Raw genomic sequence first — 14,725 nt, 5'->3', positions numbered from 1 at the left:
CTGCCAGTCGGAAAGGGCATCTGCCCAGGTCAGACCATGGCAGTCCAGGGCTTTACCCGGAGGAAGGGAGTGGCCGGGCTGAGCTGGGGAGACAGGAGAGCTGAGGAGCTGGAAGCTGGAGGGTAAAGAGAAGAAGCAGGTGCAGGCAGTGTCACCACGATCCTCCAGCGGCCCCAGAGGGGGAGGGCTGTGTCAGAAGGGCGAGCAGGGGGAGAGGAAAGCTGCTGGGGTTCGTTTTCAGAAGAGAAGGGTGTGCTGTGGGGCGGCAGGGCAGCCACCTGACGGGTGGGGGTGGGGGCTAGGAAGCCGTGAGGGGCGGACAGTCACTGAAAATGGTCGGGCTTTTTGAAGAGAATTTCTTCTGGATTTTGACTTGTCTAGGGAAGGAAGGCGTTCTCAGTTTGTACCTTGGGAACCAGGTAGTCTTTGTTGTCCATTAGGCTGCCCCAGTGCAGGGGGCCAACACTTCCTGTTAAATCAACAAACCCAATAGGAGGAAAACCTATAGCTCAGGGTTAAAGGAAGGCATGCGCAGGAAATGCTCAGCTCTTGCCGCTTTAAAAACTAAATATGGGAGTATGCCATTTTGTTCTTCCTGAATGACCAGAAATAGAAAGAAAGGCAGGACAAAAATGGGGAAGCCAAAAATGCTGGCGAGAGTGGAAGGCAAGAGCCAAACCATTGTTGATCTCCAGGCCACTGCTGCTTGTTTACACTGCGGTCCCCGCAGACACTGCTCAAAGTTAGCAGCCCCGTCCCTGCACAGGGTGGCCTGTGGGAGGTCACCTGTCCCCCGGCCAAAGTCCATTGTCCACTACTTAGAACAGGCTGAGAGCCTTCCCACCCCCTTCCCCAGCACTGACCAGACCCTCGGTGTTCATGGTCTGCCCAGAAACCTGGGCCAGGCATTAGGCAGGTGCACCCTGTAAGGGAGGATCTGTCCTTGATGTCAAACCTAACGGGGTCTTTATCCCCAAAAAGAACAGAAGCCTGGTTCTGGTTCCGGTCTTGGTTGGATTGCAGCTAGCTGGGCACAGTTGTTAGCTCAGGGGTAGTCCCCACTCCGAGCACTCCAGGGCCTTCATCTCCCTCTGGGAGCACTCAGACAAAGATGGGAGGAGCAGGAAGTGGGCATGATGACGCCTTATGAACACATGTACAGGGTGTCCCCAGAGATGTATGCACACTTTGAACCATTCATTCCAACGGGTTAAATCTGAAAAGGGAAGAAACATTGGAATTGATAACGATTCAAAATGTGTTTACATGTTGGGGGGACACCCAGTATTTAGATCTCAGCTACTATTTGGTGACTTCACCTCTTCAGTACAATCCTTCAGATTGAAATGCAAGCCTTCAGGGATTGTCGGGTTCTGGCTCAGTGCGTCCTTGGCAGCTTCGGGTTAGATTGATAAATCGGTCTCCAAGAGCTTTCCTCTTACCGGAAATGGACGCAAGGCCGTGTGGGCGGTAGGTGGGTGGCTGTGCATAGTTCAGGCTGAAGCTGTCAGCACAGATAGTTCTTTCAAATCCAATTGAGGCAGTGAGTTTACAGCGCTTGTTTAAATAGCTGTATATAACTTTATAAGCTAGATACAAATTAACAAAGTTTTAAAACAGACCATGGTTCAATTTGGTATCTTTCTCAAAATTTCTTTCATCTTATCCCAAGACTCAAATTCCAGTTCCTCCCAAGGCGTCTGGAATGTGTGCATGGCCAGGCCCCGGCTCACACACCTGCATCTCAGCCCTCAGAACTGCCGTGAGGGGCACTGGAGCAGAACAGTGTTCGCTGTCGCTGCCTCACGCCTTTTCTCCCTCCCAAAGGACACAGTTCCTTTTTGGGGATTGTAAAACCCTCCATGCCTGACTAATTTCCAATCACCAGATTGTGACTTTCTACTCCTCTGAATAAGAGAGAATCACTTCCCCTCTCTGTCCCTGTAACATTACAGCTGAAACTGCTAGCTAAGTCTTATCTGATTCTGAAATACAGTTCATCCCTAAAAATAGTCCCAGCTACCCTGTAACTTGTACAGACATTTAGCATAAGGTTTAAGTAATGTTTAAATGACATTTAAACAGAGGTCCATGAAATTCTATATAATAAAAGGCTAATATGCAAATCGACTGAACGGCAGAACAACCAGTTGCCATGATGAGCACTGACCACCAGGGGGCAGACGCTCAATGGAGTGGCTGCCCCATAATGGTCAGTGTGCTCCCACAGGGGGAGTGCCACTCAGCCAGAGGCCGGGCTTATGGCTGGCAAGCACAGCGGCGGTGGCGGGAGCCTCTCCTGCCTCCGCAGCAGTGCTAAGGGAATTCTACTTACGGCTTAGGTCCGCTCCCCTTGGATGTCGTCAGTATTACCTCCCCCAAGGGCTCCCAGACTGCAAGAGGCACAGGCTGGGCTGAGGGACCCGTGCCCCTCCCCCCACCCCCTTGCATGAATTTTGTGCACTAGGCCTCTAGTGAATTAATAATGATACAGCAAGCTCTTTTCATTCAACTTTTATTTAATATCTTTTTGAAATTCTACTTTTCTGCTTTAACCATTACAGAGAACATAACTGGTTTATAAAGTGTAATTCATTGTCTTCATTCTTAATTTCCTAAGTTTTCTCAAATTTTTTGTGGAATTTGGTGGAATAAAAGACCAAACAGCCACTCAGACATGGCTGGAAACTTTTGTGGGAACTTGAGGGTCTGCTGAATCAAGTGATGAAGGCTTAGATCTGGATGTGTTGAGTTAGTATAGGGCTGGGGTGTTGACCTGTGAGTGCCTTGGGTGGGGCCTGGATGAGGCTGGTTGACCTATTTGGAAATGTCTTTTGTGTGAAATGTATCATTGGGCATATGGTGGTATTGATATGAGAAAATGCTAAGTAAGTGATTTACTATCGGAAAAGGGATTTACTATCGGGGAAAGGGAGGGAGGAAGAGACTGAACATAAACTGCACCTATGGATGAGGACAATGGGGGATGGGGAGGGGTCGGAGGGTGGGGTGGGAACCTGGTGGAGGGGAGAAGAAATGAGGAACCTTTGTAACAATATGAACAATAAAGATTGATTTAAAAAAAAAAAAAAAAAAAAAGACCAAACAGCCAAATGCTACTTATCAATTCCCACTATACAGTTTCATCAATATATAAAACTAGTGGCTCGGTGCACAGATTTGTGCCCGTTGAAAGAAAATTAATTAGAAATATTAAATCAATATTTTAATATCACTATTCACCCTTTCTCTATAATAGAAATATCAGAGATTAAAGAAAATTGGTAAAATGTATGTAAAAATATATATATAAATTGATTAATAACAACATATCTAAAAACAAAACATGATATTAATAGAAAAAACAAAAATAAAAACATGATACAAACCGAAGGACTTGTATACATGCATATAAGTACAACCAATGGACACAAAACTCTGGAGAGGGAGGGTATGTACGGGAGGGGGGAGGGCATTGGTATATGTACAAAAATAATAACTTAATAAAAAAATATATTTAAAAAAAAGAAGGAAAAACAAACAAAAAATGATACAAACACAACATTGATAAAAACAATGACTGATAAAGTGATTAAACTGATTCTAATGTCTCCCTGTACACCACAGTAAGAGTAAAAACACTCTCAGAGTGCTAGACTGTTTTCCCTGGTGGTGAAGTATTTACAACTTTAATGTCACAGGCTCTCTGAACTCAAGAGAAAAGCAACATATAACTGACCATGTCCAAAATATTTCTACTCTGTCTAGTTTGGCACCAGTGAGAGCTTTATATGCATCATGCATGCGTGAGTCAACATTTACTTTTAAATTGCCATTGTGCTTTGTATGTACTGGTCAGTCGGACAGACGGACAGTCGGTCACTTAGCCTTTTATATATTTATAGCTTGGGCTCGGGAGGTTTTCTGTCAGCTATATGTTAAAACAATTTCTTTGCACTCTGACCTAATATTCAGTATACAATTTCTGATATAATTCTCCATTTTCTTATAGGCATGTTTTCCACAAGTCCTGCGTGGATCCCTGGCTTAGTGAACATTGTACCTGTCCTATGTGCAAACTTAACATTTTGAAAGCCCTGGGAATTGTGGTATGTTGCCTGTTTTGTGTAGCTGAACAGCACACTGGCTCCGTGGCCAGCCGTGGTTGTGGGACAGCGCCTGTCTTCCAGCCCATCTCAGGAATCCCCCAACGAGAGGCCTGTGCTGTCCCCCAAGGGCGCCTCTGTCGCGTGGGGCATGTGGGGAAGAACTGGAAAAGGAACAGAATGTAGATGTTTGGCTTCATTCCAGTAGCAATTTTTCCTGCGTTCAGCATAATGTAAAACTATGTCATCACTTCTGTTCCTTTCTCTTGAATTGGCTTATTCTCCTGGGCGTTGGTACGTGGCAGCAGTGAAGGTGGGCGGTGGCAGCTCTGGGCGAACTTGACCTGCAGTGGCTTTGGTCTGGGCACAGAGCTCTTCAGCTCTGGCGGGCGAGTGGGCGCTAAGCTCGAGGACCTCAGAGACTTCCCACAGTTACGGTTCCTTCATTAAGAGAAGTATACATCCAGGAGTGTTGCTTTTTAGACAAAATACTTTCTGGTCTCAAAAAATAAGAGTGCCTGGATCATCTCCTTATGAGCAAAAAGTTCAGTTTGACCCAGCAGATGAGTCCCCATTGTAGCTTGGTGCTCAGCAGGCTGAGCACTCCTGTTCGGCATGTGCTCTCGGGAGACGGGGCAGTGCAGCCCTAAAGGGCCTTCCTCCCGTTTAGCCTCCTCCTCAGCGGTCACTGGTGGAGTTGAGCAGGGTGTTCAGCACCGTGGATGCTTGGACTGCCTCGCAGGGTCCCCAGCCTCGCTAAATGCCAGGAGCATGGCCTCCTGGTCACACTATAAAATGTCTCCAACATTGCCAAATGTCCCGTGGGGGACAAAGTCTCCCCCATTTGTGAGGTTTAACATAGCTGCTATAGTGTCTGCATGTGGAAGGCACTTTGGAAAATATTAACTTAGCCTCTTTGGTTGCCTCCAGCCTCCTTGGATGTTTTTTGTTTGTTTGTTTGTTTTTAATCCTAATTGAACTCCTAATACTTTTCCTCCGTCTTTAATGAAAATCCTCCTAAAGTGTATTATAAGCTACCAGGGTTCCTTGTATGTAAAAAATAAAATAAAAAATAAGCCTAACTGTGTCATTAAAAGCCCCAGTCATTACACTGTGCTCTCATGTTTTTAGTTGGCTTTGGAGTAATGTAGAACGAAATTTTTTGCCCAGGGAGCTATTTGTGAGGTTTGGTTGGCTGTCACTTCTCTGTTCATAAGCTTCTCTCGGCCACCATTCCCAGCCCTGCTTCTAACACGCTGTCTGCTATCGGCTAAAAAGATGAAGGTTGCTAGGGAAACCAAACATCCATATTGTTAAATCACAAGGCTTGCCTATCCGATTTTTATTTGGTAAGCTTTGGCCCCAAGGCAGCTCTCTGAGATTTTGAAACTGTTTTCTTACAGTTCAAAAGTCTTTTCAGCATTATTTGCTCTTGGTTTTAAGCTTTACTTACATTTAAAGGAGGAAGATATTTTGAAACCGATGACTAGATAAATGGGGCATTACAGAGAAGTTACTAGTATATTATCTGCTGTCCTTGAGCATTGTGCCAGTTACATCCTTGACTTTTGGTCAGCTTTATACTAAGACTAGAGGCCGGGTGCACTAATTCATACATGGGGGCAGGGGGGGAGGGGGGGGACTGGATGTTGGTTGTAGGAGTGCATTGACCACCAGGGGGCAGCTCCTGCATTGAGCATCTGCCACCTGGTGGTCAGTGCATGTCATAGTGACTGGTAGACGTGTCCAGTCATTTGGTCATGACAGTGACTTAGGCTTTTATATACATAGATGTGCTCTGCCTCTGAGCCACATCCACACGGTTCTTGTTTCTTTATAAACGTAATGTAATCCAATTTTCTCAGTTGTGCAATGGATTTTGGTTTTCCTTTGTACCCTTTTTGGGAGGAAATTACCTTGTTCTTTTTTCTTTTTTTCTTTTTTTACCTTTTTCTTTTAAAGAAGACCTCTTGGGTGAGAGTGGAAAAGGTATATGGAGAGAAAAATTAGAGGAAATCATGTGGAAAAAACTTGAAGTCATTTCAACACAGTGTCAAACCTTTAGAAATTGTCATTCTTACAAGTATTTCTAATCTGAAAATATTTTGCAGCCAAACTTGCCCTGCACTGATAACGTAGTGCTTGATATGGAAAGGCTCACCAGGACCCAGGCCGTTAACCGAAGATCAGCCCTCGCTGACCTCGCCAACGACAACTCCCTCGGCCTCGAGCCGCTTCGAACGTCGGGGATCTCGCCTCTCCCTCAGGACGGGGAGCTCACTCCAAGGACGGGAGAGATCAACATCGCAGTAACAAGTAAGTGGGCCCTGTGCCCAGCCAACAGCGGATTTGCTGCTGCTGTTTGGTGTGTTGACAGTTCAGAGGAGAGCTGAGTTATCACAGGCAGTGACTTAGTCTGTAACCGACGGTACTTCTGCTAAAACAGCTGTTGGAGATAAGAAACTTGCTTTATAGAAGAGACCTTGTGGAATTAAATGACTGGCTGCCCTCACCAGCACTTGTTGAGAGTTTGTCTCAGTGCTGTTTTTAACATGTTTTGAAGTGATGTGCTGCAGACAGGCATTTCACAAGGCCCTGCAGGCCGTGGGGAGGGTGACTGAGCACCAGGCTCCGGTTCCCAGCTGCACAGCCTCCTGAGAAGCTAACCCAGAATCTGACCTAAAAGTTCACAGCTTCAGGGTTAGCCGAGGTGGCCTCTTGCTGCTCCCCATGTTCCACACTTTGTAGGAAGTGTGGTCTCTTGGCACTCACCTCTTGGATGTGATTGTACACAAAGCAGGAGAAAAGCCAAAGGGAGTCTGCCTTGAGTACTCTTGGGCAAGTTGTGAATATCATCTTTGCCGAACCATTGACAAAGAGAAACAACTCAGCGTTTTGATGGCAGACTAAGTCCGTGTGAGTGCTGGGGGCGTGCGTGTGGCCTGTGGACACTCACCGTGGCCAGTCCACTGCTTTCTTCAGTTCTGTTCTTTCCTTGTGTTTTCATCTAACAATTCGTCACCTCATCTCATCACCACTCTGGTGCTTCCTTTCCCAGAATGTGCTATTGCTTGCCTCTAGCTTCAAGCCCTCAACCTAATGAAACTCTGCTTAACTCAGAATCAGCGCAGTAGTAAAGCTGTTAAGAAATATTTTTCCCTTCACTTAGTAAGACTCGTGTGGACTGTTCAATTAATGTATATATGTTTCTCAGCAACCAGAAATTATTAGAAAATGATTTGCCAGGTTTTATTCTATCATTTGTCTAAACTCAAAGAGATTTTGTTCAGTTATACAATAAGTAAAACTAGTCTTCCATATGGTTTGACTCATTTCTGACCATTTCCAAGTGATTTATTTTAACAGCACTTCATATTTTTCTTCGTTGGTATTTAGGTTTTATGTTCTACATTTTTTTAATTGATCAAGTAGTAAGAAAAGATGAAAGTTGTTTGTTTATTCATGAGTTTTTGTAGGCCTTTCATTGATCAACATTTATTGAGCACCTACTACAACATTAACTACTGATTATTCCATTATGTCTTATGTAGAAATGTCCTTTCACAATTTTCTATTTTGATGATAAAAGATACTACTTACTCAACAAATTAATCACCGTGAGAAGAATTTATGCATGCTAATAAATAAAATTCATGTGGTTAAATTATGCCACAGCTGCCTCTATTTGCCCTCGAAGCTCTGTAGCACCATAGTAACTACAATGCTTTCAGACAGCGCCCACTGTGTGCAAGGCACTGTGCTAACTACACTGTGGGGGTCAGAGGTGAGAGGCCCCAGCTGCAGTGCACCTTTGCTAACATACTCCTGAGCCCTCCGGCATTGTTACGATATAGGTGTTTTTTTCCTTCTGATTACTAGTTTTTGTCACTGAAAGTCCATGCATATGTGGATGGTACACTCAGAAATCAAAAGCATGGACATTGAAGTTCTAAAAGTTAGTCTCCTTTCCTTGTATAAAAGTCTCTGAGTAGAAAAAATTCAAAATGCTGTGTTAAGCTTCTTGATACTGATGACCAATTATCTCTTAATTTTTTTTTAAATACCAGCATACATTTTCCTAACTTAAAATATATGCATGTAAAATAGTGCATTTTGTATGGGTTCTTGAATGTTTATTTTTACTTAAAAACCTCATAAATTCACTCTAATGAGAAATCTATAATCCAAGGAGCAGTGGCTGCATTGTTATTTAAAAAGAATGACTTTGCCAAGTCTTTTGGTAATCTAAACTAACTTGGGCAGAGAATTAAAGATCACCATTTTTAAAATCCAGTGAAAGTAGAATCATCTTCTTCTAGAAAAATTCCTAGGCACACACTGTTTTTGCAAAGTTGTAAGATTCATGAAAACAAGATTGAGAAACAACCAAGTTGCACACAGCTTTTGCTTATAAACAACTATCATTTCAAGCAGGAATCTCTTTTGTCTGCCTTAATGCAGATATGTAGGAGTTTACTGTGTGATACTTGGTTAAGCCAGTCCTAGTCAGTGTATACTCCAAAAAACATTTTAGGACATCAGATTGGTTCTCAGGTTATTTTCAAGGTTCTCAGTAAATACCGTATTTGGAAAGTTGCAATATAGACTTTGAAATGTCAGGGAAAATATAAACTGACTTCCTGGACCTAAAGTGAGACTAGATAAAAATCCTTAGGGTTCTGTGTGCCAGAGGCTTTCAACTCTGTGCTGGGCCACGTATCTTGTGAATCACCTACCTTCCTCCTAAAGCTTGGCAGAGCCAGACCAGCCGGTGCCACGTCCAGCACTGAGGGGGTAAGGGCAGTCCTCAGGAGAGCCTGTGCTTTCTAAGTAAAGACTCGGAGTGACCCACGCGTAAAGGAAAGACAGTAGAAGCAGATGCCGTGGAAGGCCACCTGCAGACTGCCCACAGGACCCGGAACCACGCGCCATATTCCTAAGCCATCCTCCAAGAACGAATGGCATGACCGTGCAGAAGTGACAAATGAAGAAGGAAAGGTCTCATGTATGGCTAGTCCACTTCACTATCACTTAATTTAACAAGTAAAGAACTCTGCATCCATGTGCAGTTTTATCCACATATTTTCACTACGCGGTTGTTGATGGCCACACTTCTCACAGACCACAGGACCTGGACTGAAGACGTGTGTGGGCCGTACTTTCCTCTCTCCCTGCAGCTTTCACCACTCCTCCACTAACCTCTCCAGTCAGTAGCTCTCTGGCAACCCTCCTCCTGCTTCACCTCCTTGAGCCAGTCTGGACTCACACCTCCGTGATGTCTGCGTCGTTGCTTTTGAGGGAATGTTACATCGATTTGACTTAAGCCTTCTCCCCTGAGTGATTTCCTCCCTTTCCTTTGTCAACAGAAGAATGGTTTATTATTGCCAGTTTTGGCCTCCTCAGTGCTCTCACACTCTGCTACATGATCATCAGAGCCACAGCTAGCTTGAATGCTAATGAGTAAGTAACAAATTGTTTTTTGGATTGCATGTGCCAGATCCCAGGAAAATAGGTAGAGGAACTTTAATAAGGTGGTGAGAATTGAGAAAAGGTCCAGGGCTTCTCATTAGCCACAAGGTTAGAGTGAATCAGCGATGTGAAGCTAATGCCAAGGGCACCAGTACAACTGAAGGGTAAAGACGTTGGTGTCCTGATCACTGGCAGGAACAGCCCCCTCTAAAGGCCACACTCCTGTCGGACGTCACCTGGTTTAATGCACGGGGCTTTGAGTGGCACACCGGCACCCTGGCCGGCAGTCCAGGAACAGGGATGCCAATGATTAGCCTGCACGAAAGAGGCAGAGATGCAATCAGGAAAACTGTCAGGAGTAAAGGGAGGAGGAAATAACTGTAAAATGTGTCCATAGGCAAAATGAGGACCACAGAGCAGGTTACAGGAAGGCAAAAGGAAGAGTGTCTGTCGGAGGCTACTTACCAGTGAGGTGGTTCGCTGTGGGGAGTGCCCAGGACAAGGAGGCTGGATGTCACTTGTCAGGGCTGCTGTAGGGAGAGGTTTTCAGAGGATAGAACATTGGGTTAGATGACTGTTCCAGTCCATTTTGACCCAGTGATTTTCCAAGGTTAGCTTTCCATAGGGGTAAGATATAGAATATAGTTTTGGTTTGGTTTTGTTTTATTTGGGCATTTACTGTAGGATAATATTCAATCATTTACCAGTATTCAGGCAAACTAATTCAAGACGGGAGCACCCCTGGGACACTGCCCAAATCTATAATAATAAAAGCATATGCTAGTTGGTCCAGACAGCTGTACGACCTTCCAGACCTTCCAGACAAAGCCTGGCTGCGAGGGCCAAGCCCCTTCACGCATTTGTGCGTTGGCCGCTAGTCTGAACACAAACGTACCGGTGGTTCACGTGCTGCTCACATTCAGTTATGTCTGCCGTGTCACAGCCAAGCTCATGTAAGGGGTTCAAATAAATGCTCATTGTTCGGCTATAGAAGCTATGGACAAGAACCCCCATTCAGTGACATGATTTTATCATCTCACCTGGTCCGCTGGCTAGATGCTTGTAGGAAGTGCCTTGGCATTCCTGAAGGATGCCTCCAGAGTATGCATTCTTCAACCCTCAAATCCTTCAGCCTCAGCCACAGGTCAGGAGCCGGCTGTTTCTGTTGGGCCCAGCTGGCGCAGTTTTACTGCAGCACAGCGTTAACTGCTCGTGTTCAGGAGGCGACATACCTGAACATGATTCCCTGAGCGGGGAAGTTATGTTTATCTGAAGCTCATCTCAGTCCTTCCTAAAACAAGGATAACGGTAGGAGTGCATCGTAGGTCCTTGTGAGGATTAGCACCTGAAGTGTTCAGCACAGTGCCTGGTACTAATAAGTGCTCAATAAATGTTAGCCACTAGCTCCGCTGAGATTTTTAAGTTCTGTGAGTAAGATCGCCATCTGCCTTTATCATTTTCTTTCATGAAATAGATTACAGAGTCATAAGAGCTGTGTGAATGACTGTGATTCAAACCACAGTTTGGAGGGAAATATTTGTTTCACCTGCAGTCACCTCTTTTGCCTCCTCCAATGCTGCCCCATCAGACTAAATCAGTGGTCGGCAAACCGCAGCTCGCGAGCCACATGCGGCTCTTTGGCCCCTTGAGTGTGGCTCTTCCACAAAATACCACGTGCGGGCGAACGTACAGTGCGATTGAAACTTCATGGACCATGCGTAGAAGTTGTTTTCGGCCTGAGGGAGTCCATTTATTGAAGAAGTGGCGTTAGAACACTCAAGGGGCCAAAGAGCCTCATGTGGCTCTCGAGCTGCGGTTTGCCGACCACTGGATTAGGTAATTTCACAAATGAGTGAAAACTAGTCACAGCAAATAGTGTCGCTATGAGCACTTTCAGAAAGTTTTAAAGTAATTTAATGGTCACCTTGCAGTCCCTCAGAATCAGCAGATGCTCAATTCATACATCAGATACTTTAGATTAGAGAATGCTCAATGGGCATGTTACCTTTAGACACCAAAGTACCGGAGACATCATATTTCCATTCCATGCATAAATGCCTGCATGACTTAGACTAAGTCATAGATCTTAGATCCATGTCTTAGTCCCACCTTTCTCCCATTAGCCTTGATGCTGCAGTTATTCATTTGAATATTATTTCTGTGCCTTCAATCAAAACCATCCTGAAAGATGATTTTCATGATCCCATTTAAAGAGAGAAATTGAGAGAATGTGAGAGAGTGTGGGGAGATGCATGAAAGATGGTCACCAGAATATTAATGGTGAATCTTAATTTAGTTGACTTATGGTGTTTTTCCCTCCTATTGTGCTTTTATGTGTTGATTTTTTATAGCATGAATTACTTAATTTTTAAGAGCCTTTTTAATTGTAGGAGATAAAAATCACTCAATGTCTCTTTCCCCAAAATGCTGATAAAAAATTTTAATTCCAGGGAAAAGTTTATTTTAGCAAATAAATTTGTAAGTATTCTTCATTAATGAATTTTTTACAATCTATCTTACTTCCCTTTTTGCCTTTACCAAAAACTTACAACCAAAATGAGAATGCAACTTAATAGTTCGCTTTTAATTTTCTAGGTAACCTCATTCATTTGTAAGATAAACTTCTATTACAGTTTACTCTTCCGACAGTGTGACACCGAACTTATGTTGTGATTTAAACCAGATCTAGACCCAGTCCGGTCACTTGTGAAAATCTGTGAGCAAGATGAAGCCACACTGTCCAGATGAAAGGGCGGGCATGTGGCGTCACCTGGCGGGCCTGGGCTTCCCCCACAGGGGAGGATTGCTGCCCCCAGGGCTGAACGCAGGGTCATCTCCCTCACCACTCTGCAGGGTTACCCAGGGCTCGACGCTATTGGCTTAATCAAAAGTCAATCAAAAGTCCATCACAACAGGTCACTCCTGTTGTGATGAAATATTCCAGGTACTCAACCGTCACCAGCTGTGCTTTTTAATTGTTTAACATTGCAAATCTAGTGAATTTTGAGACTTTGCAATGTAAACAGGATAGTAGTCAAAGAAGTAAATAAACCAGGTAAATGTATTTTTATGAATTTGAGTTTCATGCCTCTGTTTCTTAGTACCTAAGTAGAAAGGTTATTGAAGTTCCGTTTCTAAGGAGGCTTTCTCCTCTACCTCATTATTCAATGAGTCTTGGTAAAGCCTAGCTTTACAGGCTTATGTTTGTATCTAGCTGATTTCCTCTCAACAGAAGAGAAGTAAATATTCTTTCTTTTTCTTTTTTTGGAACAAGTTATAAGTAAAATCTGTGGGTGATGTAGGAGAGAGTTTGAGTTGAATGGAAGGATGAGTTAGATAGTCTCTACAGCCCATTCTCAGTTCCTAGACTTGGATTCATGGAAATCATGTCCTAAAATTTGCAGAGGAGTGTAACCCAAACTTTTGAGATTAAAACCGTCTCAGCAGGAGGAATACGTCAGCTGTGGTTAGCATGCTGAAGGGACAAATGTCAAATCCTGTAACACTGCCCCAGACCCCACCACCAGCTCTGCAGCAGGCACGTGGCCTGGGCTGTCTCCCAGTACCCCTCCTGAGCTGTCCTCCAAGGAGTCATGATAGAAGCGTCTAGACCAGATCAAAGGAGTCGAGGTCTCTGGTTTACACTCCACTCAACATTTCTGAATTGTTCTGCTCAGGCTTTAAGAGGAACACAGACGTGTCTCAATATAAAAGGGTCTGAAGATTCAAGATTTGATGTCTTGGGAAAGCATAGCTTAGAAAAAGAGGAACCTGGGTGAGATGAAAGCGGTCTCCAGGTGTTGGAAGAATTCCCAAAGATGAGACTAGCCCCTACCAAGACCTTCCTTACTCCTGTCCTAGGCTGTCACTCCCACCTGGCCCCGTTAATACTCCGAACAGCCCCCCAGAGCATACCCAGGACCCACAGAGCAGCACTTGCTGCGACATCTTCTGGAGACATCACAGGGAGGTAGATTTCCACTCGACGTAATTCTGTCCTTCAGAATTGTCCCCGTGACATGGCATGTCTTGAAGGCTAGTGGGCTCACCAGGACCTGCTTATCAGACAGAAGCTGCAAAGCTGGAGCTATTCAGAGACAGGTCCTGCCTCAGGCGGAAGTCTCAGGTTCTTTTCAGTTCTGAGAGTCCCTCCTGAGCTGAGATCCCAAATGGGCCCTTCCCCAGACGACCAGAGCCAGAGGAAGGGGGCTTCTTAGACCATCTCCCTGTGAGATCCATTCTGCATTGTGACCCAGGACTCCGGTTTGCAGCTGGGGCAGAAACTTCGTAGGGTTTTCCTTATTCATGCAGTACTCTGATCAGTTCAGTACTTTGTTGTTAATGCTAGTCGTGAGCTCATACATTGACTTACAATCCACTGATAAGTTTGAAAAACACTGATCTTAAGAGCTTTGAATTTTTAGTTTTCAACTTTTTGCTCACACTAGCACCCGTCTTTGTTTATCTTTCTGAGAGAGCCTTTCTTGTAGCAATGCCAGCGGAGATTTGAACTTGCCCGAGCTGGTTCATGGACCCTCCCTCTTCTTCATCTGAGTATTTTCTTTTCCTTGTAGCCTCTCTGAGCCTGAGATACATACAGAGGAGTGACCTAAGGCCTATATGGCCTAAGTGGCCCCAGGAAATGCCGTCGGAAGCAGAGCACGGCATTAAGACCGGAGTTTCTGGGTCAGTCCTTCCCTCACCGCTTGTCTCTGGCTGCTCCAGAGGCCATGTAAGGCTCCAGCCTGTGTGGGTGAAGATGACGAATTTGGTTTTCAAAAGCATTATGGCAAAAAGAGGACTAAAAGGAGAGGGACCTTTGATTGGACTTCTGTTGGCAGTGGACTTTTCTTTTTTTCAGAAGTACCTTTGCCGGGACCGGTTTGGCTCAATGGATAGAGCGTCGGCTTGGGGACTGGGTTTGATTCCGGTCAAGGGCATGTACTTTGGTTGCGGGCATATCCCCAGTAGGGGGTGTGCAAGAGGCAGCTGATCGATGACTCTCTCTCATCGATGTTTCTAACTCTCTATCTCTCTCCCTTCCTCTCTATATAAAATCAATAAAATATATATATTTTTAAAAAGAACTACCTTTAATGTTATGGCTGCATTAGTTTATAATAAGTAAGTTTAAAAAATTTTATTCACCC

The 14,725-nt window shown here is 44.6% G+C and overlaps 1 protein-coding gene and 1 long non-coding RNA gene across 6 annotated transcripts in view; both read left to right on the top strand.

Moving 5' to 3' along the window:
• The window catches only part of RNF130 (ring finger protein 130), a 111,316-nt gene that overhangs the window by 81,076 nt on the left and 15,515 nt on the right, over positions 1-14,725 (top strand). For 3 of the 5 annotated variants that reach the window (XM_045585784.1, XM_045585783.1, XM_036450236.2), the window contains 3 exons: positions 4,013-4,109; positions 6,218-6,422; positions 9,473-9,566. In XM_045585784.1, the coding sequence (XP_045441740.1) occupies positions 4,013-4,109; positions 6,218-6,422; positions 9,473-9,566 (396 nt within the window). The remainder of the gene's footprint in view (positions 1-4,012; positions 4,110-6,217; positions 6,423-9,472; positions 9,567-14,725) is intronic. The other 2 variants (XM_036450237.2, XM_036450238.2) reach the window with 1 other exon arrangement.
• On the top strand, positions 9,573-14,102 carry LOC123652865. Its single transcript, XR_006742404.1, has 2 exons — positions 9,573-13,614; positions 13,904-14,102. It is a non-coding gene; the product is annotated as an uncharacterized LOC123652865 (long non-coding RNA).

The sequence above is a fragment of the Pipistrellus kuhlii genome, unplaced genomic scaffold, assembly GCF_014108245.1.
Source record: "Pipistrellus kuhlii isolate mPipKuh1 unplaced genomic scaffold, mPipKuh1.p scaffold_m20_p_21, whole genome shotgun sequence".
Classification (NCBI taxonomy): domain Eukaryota; kingdom Metazoa; phylum Chordata; class Mammalia; order Chiroptera; family Vespertilionidae; genus Pipistrellus; species Pipistrellus kuhlii.
This window is presented reverse-complemented; position numbering and strand designations above follow the sequence as displayed.